General features: G+C 35.6%; 1 protein-coding gene across 3 annotated transcripts in view; it reads left to right on the forward strand.

Annotated features, from left to right (window-relative positions):
• thoc2 (THO complex 2) overlaps positions 1 to 6,455 on the forward strand; it is a 94,926-nt gene extending 88,471 nt beyond the window's left edge. For 2 of the 3 annotated variants that reach the window (XR_011006083.2, XM_005157134.6), the window contains exons 34-39: positions 1,438 to 1,566; positions 1,908 to 1,974; positions 2,140 to 2,279; positions 4,852 to 4,922; positions 5,061 to 5,106; positions 5,679 to 6,450. Coding sequence is in view for 2 of the 3 variants with exons in the window: in XM_005157134.6 (XP_005157191.1) it covers positions 1,438 to 1,566; positions 1,908 to 1,974; positions 2,140 to 2,279; positions 4,852 to 4,922; positions 5,061 to 5,088 (435 nt within the window). In the remaining variant the exon portion in view is untranslated. Of the gene's footprint in view, positions 1 to 1,437; positions 1,567 to 1,907; positions 1,975 to 2,139; positions 2,280 to 4,851; positions 4,923 to 5,060; positions 5,107 to 5,678 lie in introns of all 3 variants that reach the window. The other variant, NM_001326547.1, reaches the window with a different exon arrangement.
• The last annotated feature ends 7,292 nt before the right edge of the window (positions 6,456 to 13,747 follow it).

The raw sequence follows: 13,747 nt of genomic DNA on the forward strand, positions 1-13,747 counted from the left end.
ATACATTTCTGATATGTGAGTCCCATCACACTCAATCTACTGCAATTACTATGGTATAAATAGAGCACCGCAACATAAAAAAAGAGAGAGATTGACTTAGAATGTCACTCACTAATTTTAGAAAGTTTTGATCAGCTGTAGTTTGAAAATATGCTGATCTTTCCTCCTCTAAGGAGTTATGTGGTCTCTGTTGCCATCTTATGGATGGACAATGTCAACCATTTTTGCTCACTCAATGACAGACTGATGGATGCCGACATGACATGGCTTTTAGCCAATGAGATTCAAGAATCAGAACTGTTGAATAAATATATGTATATGTATGTATGTCTGTGAGCATGAGCGGAGTAGTATGTTCATACTTAATATTATTGAAAGAAAAAAAAAAAAGTAGCCAAAATGTACCTTTGAATCCCAAGTCCAACTCTCTAACCATTAAGCCACAACTGCCGCTGATAAATATTGGATGTTATTCTGTTATACTGCAATAAAGATATTTCCAGAAAGCTGGAAACCTGTAACCTTTGGCTTTCATTTTTTTTCTGTTTCTAGGGAGATCACTGGTTACAGGTTTTCAGCTTTCTTCACAATAGCTTTAATGTTCATCAGAATAATAAAACTAATTAAGGTTTAGAACCACTTGAGGGTAAATAGTAAGTTTCTTTTCTTTTTTTTTGGTGAATTATGCCTACGGTTCTAAAAGTGTGTGATTGTCCTGTGGCCATGATAGCACTTGGTCTGTGATGTTCACATAGTTGTGGTGTTGTAATTAGGCATGGGATGATGGTTTGGAAAGGTCAAGGTTTTAAAACCTTTATTATGTTCTGTTGTACAGTTCCTACAGAATATGTTGTTATTGTTTTTCTAGTTTGCAGATTTTCTGAAGATATACGTTTTATTCTTGGGGAGCACTGAAATGTTACATTAAGATACTGCTCAGTTAATCATGTTAGAAGAGATCAGGTGTTTTTTTTTGTGCCCATAACCCTAAAGGCCATTTGGATGAAGCTAATTTATCAAGCTGCAGCATTTTATACATGTTTATTAAATACCACTTTTTATTGAAAGTCACTGATTACTAAAGAATAATAACTTGATGCATTCATAGATGGTAGTAGCAGCGTTGTTGTGTAAAACCAAATGGTTGACAGATTGTTTTTTGATTTTATGCTAGCTAGCACAATTCTTGAACACTTTTCACATGCAGTTTTTTGGCGCATTGTAGCTCTGATGTGAGTCATATGAAATAATTGCATATGTAAGTTCAGCAGGGGCCTTGAGCTTTTAATAGAGTGCTTGGACTTCCTGTCGGTGTGTCAGATTGTCAGGTGCAACTCTAATGGGGCATGCTAATGAAAGGCAGCAGGCCACTGTGAGGGCTAGTGTGCTCCATCTGTAAGACATTAACCTTCTATCATCTTTGCATCTGTCCTTTAGCACCATCCTAACCACACCACAGTCCTGTCCAAGATCAAAGAGAAGGATGATGAGAAGAAAGAGTCTGATAAATCCAGGGACCGCTCCAAAGAGAGGGAAAAGAAAGAAGACCGGAAGGACCGAAAACGAGTAAGTCCTCTGTATTGGAGGAAGCAGTTTTTAAGCATCACAAATGTTATTGAGCAGGACATTTTACAAGGCTTAAACCAACAAATTCTCAATAAAGCCTTTTGCTGAATCATGCTTTGTGATTGAAGCAAAACATTGCAAATCCCACTTGTGAAAGCTTAATTCACACTTAAATACATTATTTAAATTACTTGACCTTCATGCTCATGCACCAGCATATTTCTTTCATTGGTCCAGATGCCATATCATTCCCTCATGTTTTAAGAGTTTTACAGCAGTTATTAGTATGCCTAAAAAGCACTATTTTAAGTTGTGCTGTCTTTCTCCCTTCACGCTTATAGGACTACTTGAACAGCGATCGCGAGATGAGCCAGGAAGCCAAACGCCGCAAAGATGAAAATGGAATGAGTAAGCCTATCTTTTAAATTTGTTTTGCCTGCTGCCAAGAGCACGAGAGCTAGCGAACCAGAAAGTGTTTTTCTCAGCAGCAGAGGCAATCAGAAAGCCCTTCCTGTGGCGTCCTGGCTTTTTTGTTATCTGCCTCACTTGGCTGCACTCTCACTTTTTACACAGGCTCATCCAAACACAGCAAGAGTGCCAGCCCCTCTGAATCACCACACTCCAATGACAAGGACAATAGTAAACGCTCCAAGTCCACCAGCAAGGACAAGAGTGATCTGGCCAAATTGGAGAAGACCTCTGGAGGCAAAAAGGTCTTGTGCACCTCTTTGAAAAAAGTTTAATGGTTTTAACGTTTAAAAATGAAACATATAAGTAATTGTTGTTTATTATTTTATAAGTGTCACCAATTTATAAGTGTCACCAATTATTTTTGAAACAATGTTTCTGTTTGCTTTAATTCCAAAATGTAATTATTTTTTCCAACCCTACTGATGCTGACTTGAACTTTTTGTTTATTGTCCACACCAACAGAGCACATCTTTTTATATAACACCCCCTTTCAGTTTTAAGACATCTATCTTTACTTCCACATAAAATCTAATGGCATCCCAATCTTAATATGTAGGGTTTAATATAAAGTTGGCCTACCCTTTGCAGCTGTGTTTTTATGGGGACTTTAGAAGTAAATTTTCTGCTCCAAAAAAAGGGAAAACTTTAACAACACAATGTAACTCCATTTCGATCACACTTCTCTGAAATCAAATTGCTCACTTAGGAAGCAACTCTGATTGACAATCAATGTCATTGTCTAACCCCTGTGTATCTGAGCGTGTTTAAATGTAGCCTTCAGCACTAAAATTAGGGGTGCTTTCACATGAAAGTGGAAGTACTGTGTAAACAAGTAGTATTTCTGCTCTGCATTCTATTCATTCAAATGCACAAACAGAGCAGTGAGAGCTGAACACAAACCAAAAGAGGAGTCTCTTTTTGTAAACTCAATCTGAGGCCGTATGTCCAGCCATTGACGCATCATTATTATCTGGGTTTTGACATAGCAAGCACACATGGAATAAGAAGCATGCATTGCACACATTTATCCATGTTTAAACTAAAATGTTCTCATTTACAACATGCAAATGAAGTCTGGCTTCTGAATAATAGAACTTATCTATGTCCAAATATTATGCCAATGTGCTTGACTTGAAGAGTATTTAATTAGTTACGCCATAGAATGTAAACATTTAAGAAATTATGTTATCTGTAGCTTTCTCAGGACTGGATCTGTGAATTGTCTTAAAGTGAATACATCCTACTCCAGCTAGCTGCATTTTTATTATCAATCAAACAACAAAAAGGCAATACAATCACTCCTGCTCTTGGCTGAATAGCTGTTGTAACTTAACGTCATAAAAATGTTTGACACTTTTTTTTTTTTTTTTTTTACAGTGAAGTTTATATACTATTATATACTGTAATATTCAATGTTACATTTGACTAAACTTTTTATTATCATTTTGATAATATTTTGATAGATTTTATATATAAATAGCTTTACATGTACACTAAGCTATTTAAAACATTAATGAATCTGCATTATTACTTGCAATTACAATTTTAGTGGAATCGACAATTATGGTTTTCTATCATAATCGTGCAGCCCTACTATCACTGTACCATACTTTCATTCAATGAGCTCCTGAGAGTGACCTATTCTTTCAAAAGATGTTTAAGAAGCACTCTGCACTTTTATACACCTGTGGGCATGAAAATAATAGAAACAACTGAATTCAAGTATTAGAAGGGCTGCCCTAAACCATTCGGCAATATAGTGTATGTAGTGCTATATATGTTATATGCTATACATGTGCTTTATTGTCAACCTTAATGCCTGTAACATTATATTTACTAACAGAGCTCATGAGTAGTTGATTTCATAGACCGTTCTTAGTTTTTTTTTAAAACAAACAAATTCATATTTATAGTCATTGATAATAGTAGTTGACATAGTGCTGTTTGAGATTGTATTTTTGTATATTACTAAAGAAACAATCAACAACAACAAAAAAAGACTTGAATATTGCATGCAAAATTGACTACAAGAAAATTTTTCAATCAAGATGTTCAACCACAGAGAAAAAAACATTTTAAGAAATAGCACACTATACAGACACTTAAGCGCTGCTGTGGAAGCTACTCTGAAACTGTAGCTTGATGGGCTACTCATCAGGACAAGTAGCTAGTTACATTCAAGCTGCTTGTTCGCACGAATCAAAAACAGGAATAAATGGTTGTTTGAAGTCAATTAATTGGTACTTAACTATTGGTGCAAAACAAAATAATGAAATGGTCGGGGTTAGACCTTTAGATCGCAAGTCCAACTCTCTAATCTTTAGGCCATGGCCACCCCAAAATAAGACATTTTATTTAAGCTTTTTTCTTCAGGTTAATTGTCAACTGTTCGAAAACTTGATGGACAGAATTTTAACAGCTGTTACTTGAAAAATAGTATTTACAAAATAACAGTGGTAATTATTTTAAGTAAATGCAAACGCTTGATGTGTGATTTGCTAATAGATTGCTGTAATGCTATGTTGTAGTATGTAAACTTGAAAGACAATGATGTGCTGCTTCCGACCATTGCAGCTTCACTAAATGCAATGTAGTTGTTGTCAAGCTACCCTGCTACTTCCTGGCCACTAGAAAAGCTACATTGTATTAAGAGTAGTTAAGCTACTGTGAAGCTACTGAAAAATGTACCTATGCTAGTATTCCTTAACACAGCACTTTAAATACAATTTTAGCAGTAATTATAGATTCCTCATTATTGTATGAAATAATTTTCTCAACATTTTTTCAAATACTTTTGTTTTTGTTTTGGTACAGGAATCCAGGCATGACAAAGAGAAATCAGAAAAAAAGAGAGACAGCACTGGAACTAAAGAGGAGAAAAAACAATATCCTTTGAAGCTTTAGATTCCAACAGCAGTACAGAAATGAAGAGTTACCGTTTACTTATAATTGTTTAGAAATCACTATTACACCTTTGCATACATGCATGAGTAAGCATACTCTGTTTCCTTGACATTTTTCACCCATAAATCATCAGAAAAGCACAGATAATGTATGCAGACTCTCAAGGTGAGAATTCAGTGTTAAAGCAGAGATTGTGTAGTATGCATATTTTGCTACTAGATGGCACATATTCACAATAAACAAAGATGTTGTCGTCATTGCATTGTATGGAACTCTTGCTCAAATCAAGTTCTAGGATGAGAATACTTATTGTCATAGTAGAGCAGAGTGAGACTGAATGTTGTCGAAACAAATTCAAGCATGATGCGCCAATATTTTATCACACTAAATACATTTCAGGGATGGATTATGCTGCTTGATGCAGTTTATAATAATGCATGAAATGTTAAGCTATCTTTGGTGTTTTCTTGTTTTTTATAAAATTCAACTAGAAAATCAGGGATGCGTTTCAGTAGCATGGCGACACAAAACACGTGTCATTGCCACTAGTTAAAATTCCTTATTTCTCTTGAATTGAACATTCTTTGAAACAGCCGGAATAATGCAAGTCAATATAACACTGTTCTAGTGTTTTTAATGGAATAATATTACATATTGTGTCTTAAAGATTGTCTGAGGTTTCTGTTCTATTCAGGTTAATTGATTTATTATGTTTGTTTGTTTTTTTAATAATGCAGAAGGTTTTGCGGACCTCACGCATTCCTGAATCACATTGGCTGCAGTTGTTCCTCTTTACCAATATTCCCTGCCATGGGCTGATACAGGATGCAAGATTGATCATCCCAAGCTTTCTCAACATTGTAATTTTCTTCTCCTTTCACTTTCTGGAAAATGGATTCTCTCACATGCTTTGGAGTTTTGCCTGCATTTAAACTTTTTCTGTTGTTTTGCCTAGACATGTTGTAGCTCGTCTTTTAATCTGCAATTTTTATTGTGATATTTTCAGTACTTGACTGAAAGTTTGTTTCCTTTAAATATTTAGCACAATGTGCTTCTTGCATCACAAACAGATTCAGGTTTAATTGGTGTTTCTCCCAAATGCTTGCATTTTTATGACCTCAATCTATTATCTTCTTTCTTTCTTTTTTTTTTAAGTTTTTTGTTTTCCTTGAATACTCTTCTTTTTTTTCCTTTTTAATTCACATGTGATATTTAGACTAGTTATTTGAAGCCGTACAGATGCTCTATTTGTATATTATGTATACAGAAATAAAATGGTTCCATGTAATAAGACATTTCCTGTTAATTTTTTCCCCAATTGTAAGGCTCTTGATTTTTTTTTTGTGTTCAATCACATTTTTAAAACATTTGTATAGAGAACAGCAAGCTGGATTTTCTTCATAAATAAAACGGAAACAATTCATAACTTCTCAAATTACTTAATGGAGTTTTTATCTGTCAAAATCTGCAGTGTATGCTTTTTCTAAATAAACTAGTTTTCTTAGTGTATCATGAGTCTGTTGTTTTTTATTTATTTGGCATTTTGCATAAAAACACAACTTTGCAGTAGCTCCCTAATGGTATTTTTTACCTTTTATGTCTGAAAATGAATATTGAGATTTGAATTACATGTCATTTAATGTGTTGAATACCTTTACCCACTCATGGATTGCAATTAATGTAAGTATTGGTACTCACATCACGGTCATTTATGGGTACACCACTACTTCCACCACTCCTAAAACTCCAGGGGCCTCATGTATCAACGATGCATCAGGTTTCACGCTCATGTTTGGTCTCACGTTTACTGACGATGAGATGAACGTGAGAATACGCGTTGGTACATGCCAACTTCATGCCTGGCGCACGTTTATTTCTTGTGTGTTTGTTAAATTTCCATTGGCGACTCCTAGAGGCAGTTGTGTTAAATTGCACACTACAAAGTATCTTTGAGACGTGTAATGGCAGTTGTATGGGACAGGTTCATCCGCATGTCTAGCAGGTATATAAGGTTTCCATACCATGCAGTTGACCAGCCAAACATTGAAGCGCTATTTGCAGCGATCGCCGGTTTGCTCAATGTAATCGGAGCTATCGACTGCACGCACATTGCTTTAAATGTGCCACCTGAAGACAAATTTGTATAGGTGAATCAGAAAAATTTCAATTCAATAAATGTGCAAATAAAATATGATGCACACACTTATTAATGATTCCTACTTGTCTTCCTCGTGATGAAGAGTAGGCAAAATCTGATAAGTAGCGGGGATAAAAAAGAACGTCTTCATCAGACGCTGGATTTGAACCGAGTTCATGCTCGAACGTGTCAAAACATGTTGCCATGCGTTCTACAATCTACAGCACTCACGCTGTTATAGGCACCACAAAATTTTACAGCTTTACATCGCACTATTTCTTTTTTAATCCATTTAGTGTGATGTTTAGACCCAACTGTGTTAAACGCATTAGCTTGACTCTCCCACTTTATTTTTTTCTTTTGTTATTAATTCCAGAGGACAAACTTGCAAATAATTTTTCTCCGGTCTGCCTCCGAAAGCAGCACCTCCAAATCACATTCTGTTCAAAGTTTCTCTTTTTTCTTGGTTTTGCTATTGCTTTTTCGTTGGGTTTTGCCAAAGTATAGTCATTAGCATATTCATAAGGGGGAGGAGGCAGGGAGGGGTTTTCAGCTCGAGCACGTGCGCTTAGTTTCATGTTCATTCGAATGAACAAAGAAATTATGCGTGTCATTCGGCGTACGCATCTGAATTTTTGTGCATACTCAATGTTTTAGTATGATTTCAACTAGTCTTAGTACATGAGACCACAGGCGGCCGTTTATTAGGGGCCCATCAATTAAGGTGCTTAGGCACCTATTGTAACTGTTTTGGTTATTATTTTTCCTGCTTTTTTTTTTTTTTTTTTTTTTTTTTTTTTTTTTTTTTTTTTTTTAGACCATACTGACTACAAGTTTTGGAATTCAACTTGATTAGATGAACCGTTTTCGATTAATTTGTGAACAAATTCAACGTAGAGCTTGTGGAAATTGACTTAAGCTGTTATCTCCGTGTTGCAATGATGTATTCACACTAAATGGTGTGTGTGATCCATGTTCTGAAGTGAGCTGCAGAGTTTTGGCGCACCGCCCCCTAGTGGTCCAGAGATACAAAAAGGGCTTTTTTTGCTTATAACTTCTCAACCCTTTGTCTAAAATGTATAAAATTGTTCTTTACATCTGGCTGAACATGACAAGTCAAATAGTGTCTGATTTTTCCAGGTCAGCCATTTTGGCTGTTGGCTGTGTTGAATTATGTAAAAAAATTGCTATATTTTATGAACTTGGTGCTGTTATAAAAGTTGCTATGTGTTTTTGGCACTGTGCCAATGTGTTCAAAAAGTCTCATCACAGCACAACCTTTTGGTCAAACATTATAACGATATTTCTCAAAATGCTAATAACCTTTTAATAGTCTCGCTTATTGTTATTATACTTGCCATGATATGTTTTTTTGGGTTGTCTTGAGAATATTAATACCAATTAGGCCTTAATTAACTGAACTTCCTGTTCGCCATCTAGCCTTAAGTCAAAAACCTACTTTTTCTAACTCTTTCTAAATTGTTTGGTTGAATTGCACAAAATGTGACTCGCATCATCTTCAGACCAAGCTGACAAAAAGTTATGGAATTTGTATCAATATGTGTATCAGTATTTGTTTACTGCACTGACAGATGTAATGGCATGATGACAGACTACATCTGAGGCTGTATCAAAAATTATTTATTAGGTCATGCCGACAACACGCATACCAATGCCATAATCTGCCAAATGTCTTATTTGCCATTTAAATTTTGTTCAAACCATCTTTTTTAGACCGTTGGTCCAATTTTCACTAAATCAGATCATGTAGACCAAAAGGTGTGGAAGTTATGTCAATAGACAAAACTGTTGTCATTTAGCATATGCGCAAATGTGAATTTATGCTGTCATATGACATTACGGGCTGAATCACTGCAATGGTTTGAAGTATTGAAACCAAACTTAGTGTATAATCTAGGCCTGACATTGACCAAACTTTGTCAGTTTGTGGCACCTTCTTGGTAAAATTGACAAACAATTAAATGTAATCAATAGAAATCATACAAAATGTGTTAAATGACATGTGAATAGATATGTCTATTGCCATGAGGCTGGTCTTGCCAATTTTTTGGATCAAACAAAGAACATTGATTTTTAATTTATTCCCTTATTGACACAACCTCCTTTCCACCATCTTGAATTAGTTTGAAAATCTGTGGTTTAAAACTCTCTGTAGATAGTTAGCCCAATTTCCATAAAATTTGGCTCAGACCATGCTGTCAAAAGTTGTATAGTTTTTCAGTTGCTCTGTAGCCTGTTGCCGTGCTTGTTTATTATGTGGCAGCTGGGCTGCTTGGCCCCGATAATTGCTGTTTGTAGCTATATTTATACTTTGGAACTGCTGTAAACCAAACCAGGTTGATCAGCTCATTTATCTCGAAGTATATAAGATAAAATTTAGAACACATTTTTGTATTTATCAGGATAGTATTAACAAACCGATAAACAAATATTACAGCTGCCAGTTTTGGGAGTTTCTATGTCACAGTTGGATTTTTATCTGAACCATGTTATGCATTAACAAATAAGCCAGCAATTATTTCTATTTGACATCAAATATTTAACATGTTATTTAAATTCGTATATACTGTATATTGGTGATAAATCAACAATGCCAAGATATTGAAGTGATTTTTGGCAAAGTGATAATTTGTTCAATCATTGTGCTGGTTACAGAACAGTGGGGAAAAAGAGCTGTAATCCGTTTCAAAAACCTTTGAAAATCCTTTCAAAAAGCCAAAAGTTCTAGTGGGATGGAGATCTCCTGAATCATTTGAGTCGTGAAAACTGGAACTTACCGAAATGGTCCTGAAGTTGGTGTTGAAGATCCTCAGGGCACATATTATGCAAAATCAACTTTTGGAACCTGTTTAGACAGAGCTGTGTGTAAATATATGTGTCCACAGTGTGTCATATTAGAGTGATGTAAACAGAAGTCTCTTTCAGATTTTTCTCACTGAAAATAGTATCCAGATGCCAGTGGTTTTGAGGCCCACTGCAATGTGACAGGAGTGTGATTTTTACCAGCACAGTGAATTGTTTGAAAGAAGAGTATTATGCATAGTAAAGTGTATAAATGTCCACACAACCACATTTGTAAATAAACTGGGATTAAAAGATCTGTTCCAACTCTCTGTGATCAGCTGCACCTCATGAGTTTAACTAGCTTAAAACATTTTTAAATCAGTGCATGTTTGTAATAAAGACCGTATAATCATGTAATGCAAAGATGTTAATAATTAAAATGATTAAATATGTCATAAGACAATTCTTATCCTTTTAAAAAGCATAGTTTCTTTTGGATCATACAGCTTCACAGAATTTCTACAAAGCATGTTGCATACTCGTTACCCTAGAATTATGAGGTTCTATCTGACATTTTTTTTCACTATTGAGTTATTGATGATCTTATTAAATAACACCTTATTTACATTATAGGATGTTTTTAAGATGTTTAACTTTAAGACTTTTTATTTATTTTTTTTAAATGTTACACATGAAATACACTATGAAATAAAAAAACTTTGAAGCTCAATATCTCAAAATCATTCAGAACACCGATAAAACCTTATAATTCCAAGGCGATGTACTGTAAACATGCAAACATTTTAGGAACTATCTATACATATGTTTATTTTAATAATTTCAAATATTTTTGAAAATTTCCAAATAAAGATAACATATTTTCTCTGTGAACTTAAATTTTGTGTTTTTTACTGCAAATGTTACATCCATAACACTGGAATCGCTCATTGGTGAATATTGAACTGTTTAATTATGCTGTACTAGTATTTTTCATAATTATTTCATGTTAGTAAATACAATAACTGACTTGAATTAATGAAAATGTAAAGTATGACCTCGTAAAGAGTGATATTTATAATGTTGAAGTTGTGCAGCAGTGATGACATTTCATATCATGATTTAATCTCTTGTATACTGTGCATTAATGAAACTACGAAAACAACTATCGATGAATATGGTAGAACAATTGCTTTTCGCACTAATGATTAAAGGTGCAGTAGGTGATTGTCTTTAGAAACATTTTTTGTTGTGCTGGTTAAAAGTCTCTTCACATTCCAATAGTAATGATTATAGTAAATTATCTAAATATATTTGTATATATTTTTATATTTTGGGTAAGGCATAAGACTAAAATGTACATCCAACTAAAAATTGATAGGCCTATAATTCCCAAAATTATGATAAGTAGCCAAACTGTCGGTCAACAAATGTAGAATTGTACAACTACGCATCTCTGTTCACGCGGATCTGTCACATGCATGTCGTGGACACGAGTAACAGCGGTAAAAACAAATGCTGAATTATAACTTCCTCAAATTCTGAACCAATATTAAAGGTACTTTTGCATGCTGGAGGAAGGATGACACCATGGCTAAAGTATTTCTTTTAGACAAGTAATGTTATGTTTTTAAATTTTTTTAGTCATGCAAAGCTTATGTAGTTTGTGTTATGAATGGGCTGGATGCGCAGAAGTGTTGTTCAGCCACTAAAATCTTCCAGCAAAAGAGTGATGTGCCTATTTTCAGTTTAAAAAGGGACCTTTTGCTGAGGTGAAGTTGGTTTTATATTCACATTGGTTTATTTTTGAACAATGACAACTTGTAATGCGCTCCCTATACTGTTTAGCATGCTACTCAGAATATTTGGTCCGAAATACCATGCAAGTATTGCTTAGTAATAAGTGTAATTCCTGCACGCCACTGGCCAACCACTAAGTATACAGTAGTCTCTTTAGTAAAAAGTGTGGGAGAGAAAGACCAGCGATCCTTGCTTGCATGAAATATTGCACATTATGACAAGTTTTGCTTGCTAATTACACAACTGAAAATGTTCTATATGTAATACAGTTTTTCATTTGGAATTGTAGTATAAAGTACTATAAAGTTTTCTAACTGGTGAATGACATGATCCAGTGGGTCTCTGTCATCTTTAAGATGCGCGTTCATGATATAAGATGTGGCTTTGGGCGGCAGGGGAGGGATTGTGTTTCAAACACATTATGCTAACCAGTTGGCATGTAGGTAGATCACCTACTGCACTTTTAATTTGTCATTTACCTGATTTCGTGGATTGGTGAGGAGTTTGTCGCAGACAAAAGTGAAAAGAGTTGGGGAGTTGTGGAAGAAAGTGAAAAAAGGTGGGGAGTCATGGAAGGAAGTGAAGGGCGGGGCGGGAATGTGTGTGAGGAGGGCGATCTGTAAAATGAACTGTTGGATCAGATTTCACCACAGCCCCCGTTTTTTTATTTATTTTTTTCAGCCCTTATGATAAATTAGGGATTGCCATGTACAGATATACTGCTGGAAGTGTCAATTTAGATTGTTAGATTAACCTATGATGCATGTCTTTTGGACTGTCTGAGGCCCCGTTTACACTAGTGCGTTTTAGTTTAAAAACGCATAAGTTTTGCTACGGTTACCCCATCCGTCCACACTACGCCGGAGTTCTCGAGCGCCGAAAACGGAGCGTTTTGAAAACGCTGGAGAGGCCGTTTTCATTCTAAAACGCTGCTGCTCCGTCTCAGTGTGGATGGGGAAAGACGGACACATCTGAAAACGGAGGCGGGGCTGCAAACGTTCGCCTATCTGATTGGGGCTTTTCCCTCAATATTAAGTAGCCCACACACAGTTCAGTCTCGCATCCTCTTCTTGTAAGTTAAGACTTCGCAAGTTTATCAAGGCTGCAGTCTCCCCCTTCTCAGTTTGATATGGAAAACATACCGAGGACACGGGTAAATCTTCAAAGGGAACAGTGTACTTTATAACTTCATTCACATCACCTTGGCTACGTTGTTTCACTTTCTCAACAATAAAATGTAAACATGATTTAAGAAACTGCCTATTTTCTTTTTAATTTTAGCAACTTAACAGACAGCAGAAATGTTGAGGCGTTGTGCTGCATATATGAGCGTCATCTTCACTGTTTGGATATTTATAACAAAACGGAGCCAATAACAACTGCCTCCTTTCAGTTTCAGTGAAAATACGAAACATCCCCTCTCTTTTGCTGAATATCAGTTTTAATAATCGATAATTATAAAAGTATAACATACAATAAGTTTATACATTGTAGGAAATACAGACGAGCGATCAGTCAATGTACCTGGATTAATCATTAACTTATCTTTGCGCTTAACCAAAACATGTTACCCGTGAACAAGTAACTTAATAGATTCCAATGATCAAAGTCAGGGAATTGGCCTATGTCGTTAGATAAAGACAACAACATGAATGAAATATCACGTTTAGCAAATATAGTGAGATTAGATCCAGCGGGAGATGCGTGATGAGCAGTCCGACAAGCAGAGCTCTCATCTGGGTAGAAATGCTGGAGCGCTTGCCCGAGAGTGTGTGTGTGGTCACGTGATGTGCGTTTTCAGCGTTTTGGTGTGGACGGAGAGCAGTTCAGAAACGCTGGGTAAAACGCGAGTGTGGACGCGGATCGTTTTCATTCTACAACGCCGTTTTAAAACTAAAACGCACTAGTGTAAACGGGGCCTAAGAAAACAGGACAACCCGCAAGAAACATGGGGAGACAGGACTGGGCCGCCATGCCGACCTACTAAGGGAAAGGAGCAGGAGTAGGGTTAGAAGGAGGTATTCTTCAACTATGGTTTTTTTTAGTGAAAAAAATTACGAATGTATG

This window comes from Danio rerio, chromosome 14 (genome assembly GCF_049306965.1).
Source record: "Danio rerio strain Tuebingen ecotype United States chromosome 14, GRCz12tu, whole genome shotgun sequence".
In the NCBI taxonomy this organism is placed as follows: Eukaryota; Metazoa; Chordata; class Actinopteri; order Cypriniformes; family Danionidae; genus Danio; species Danio rerio.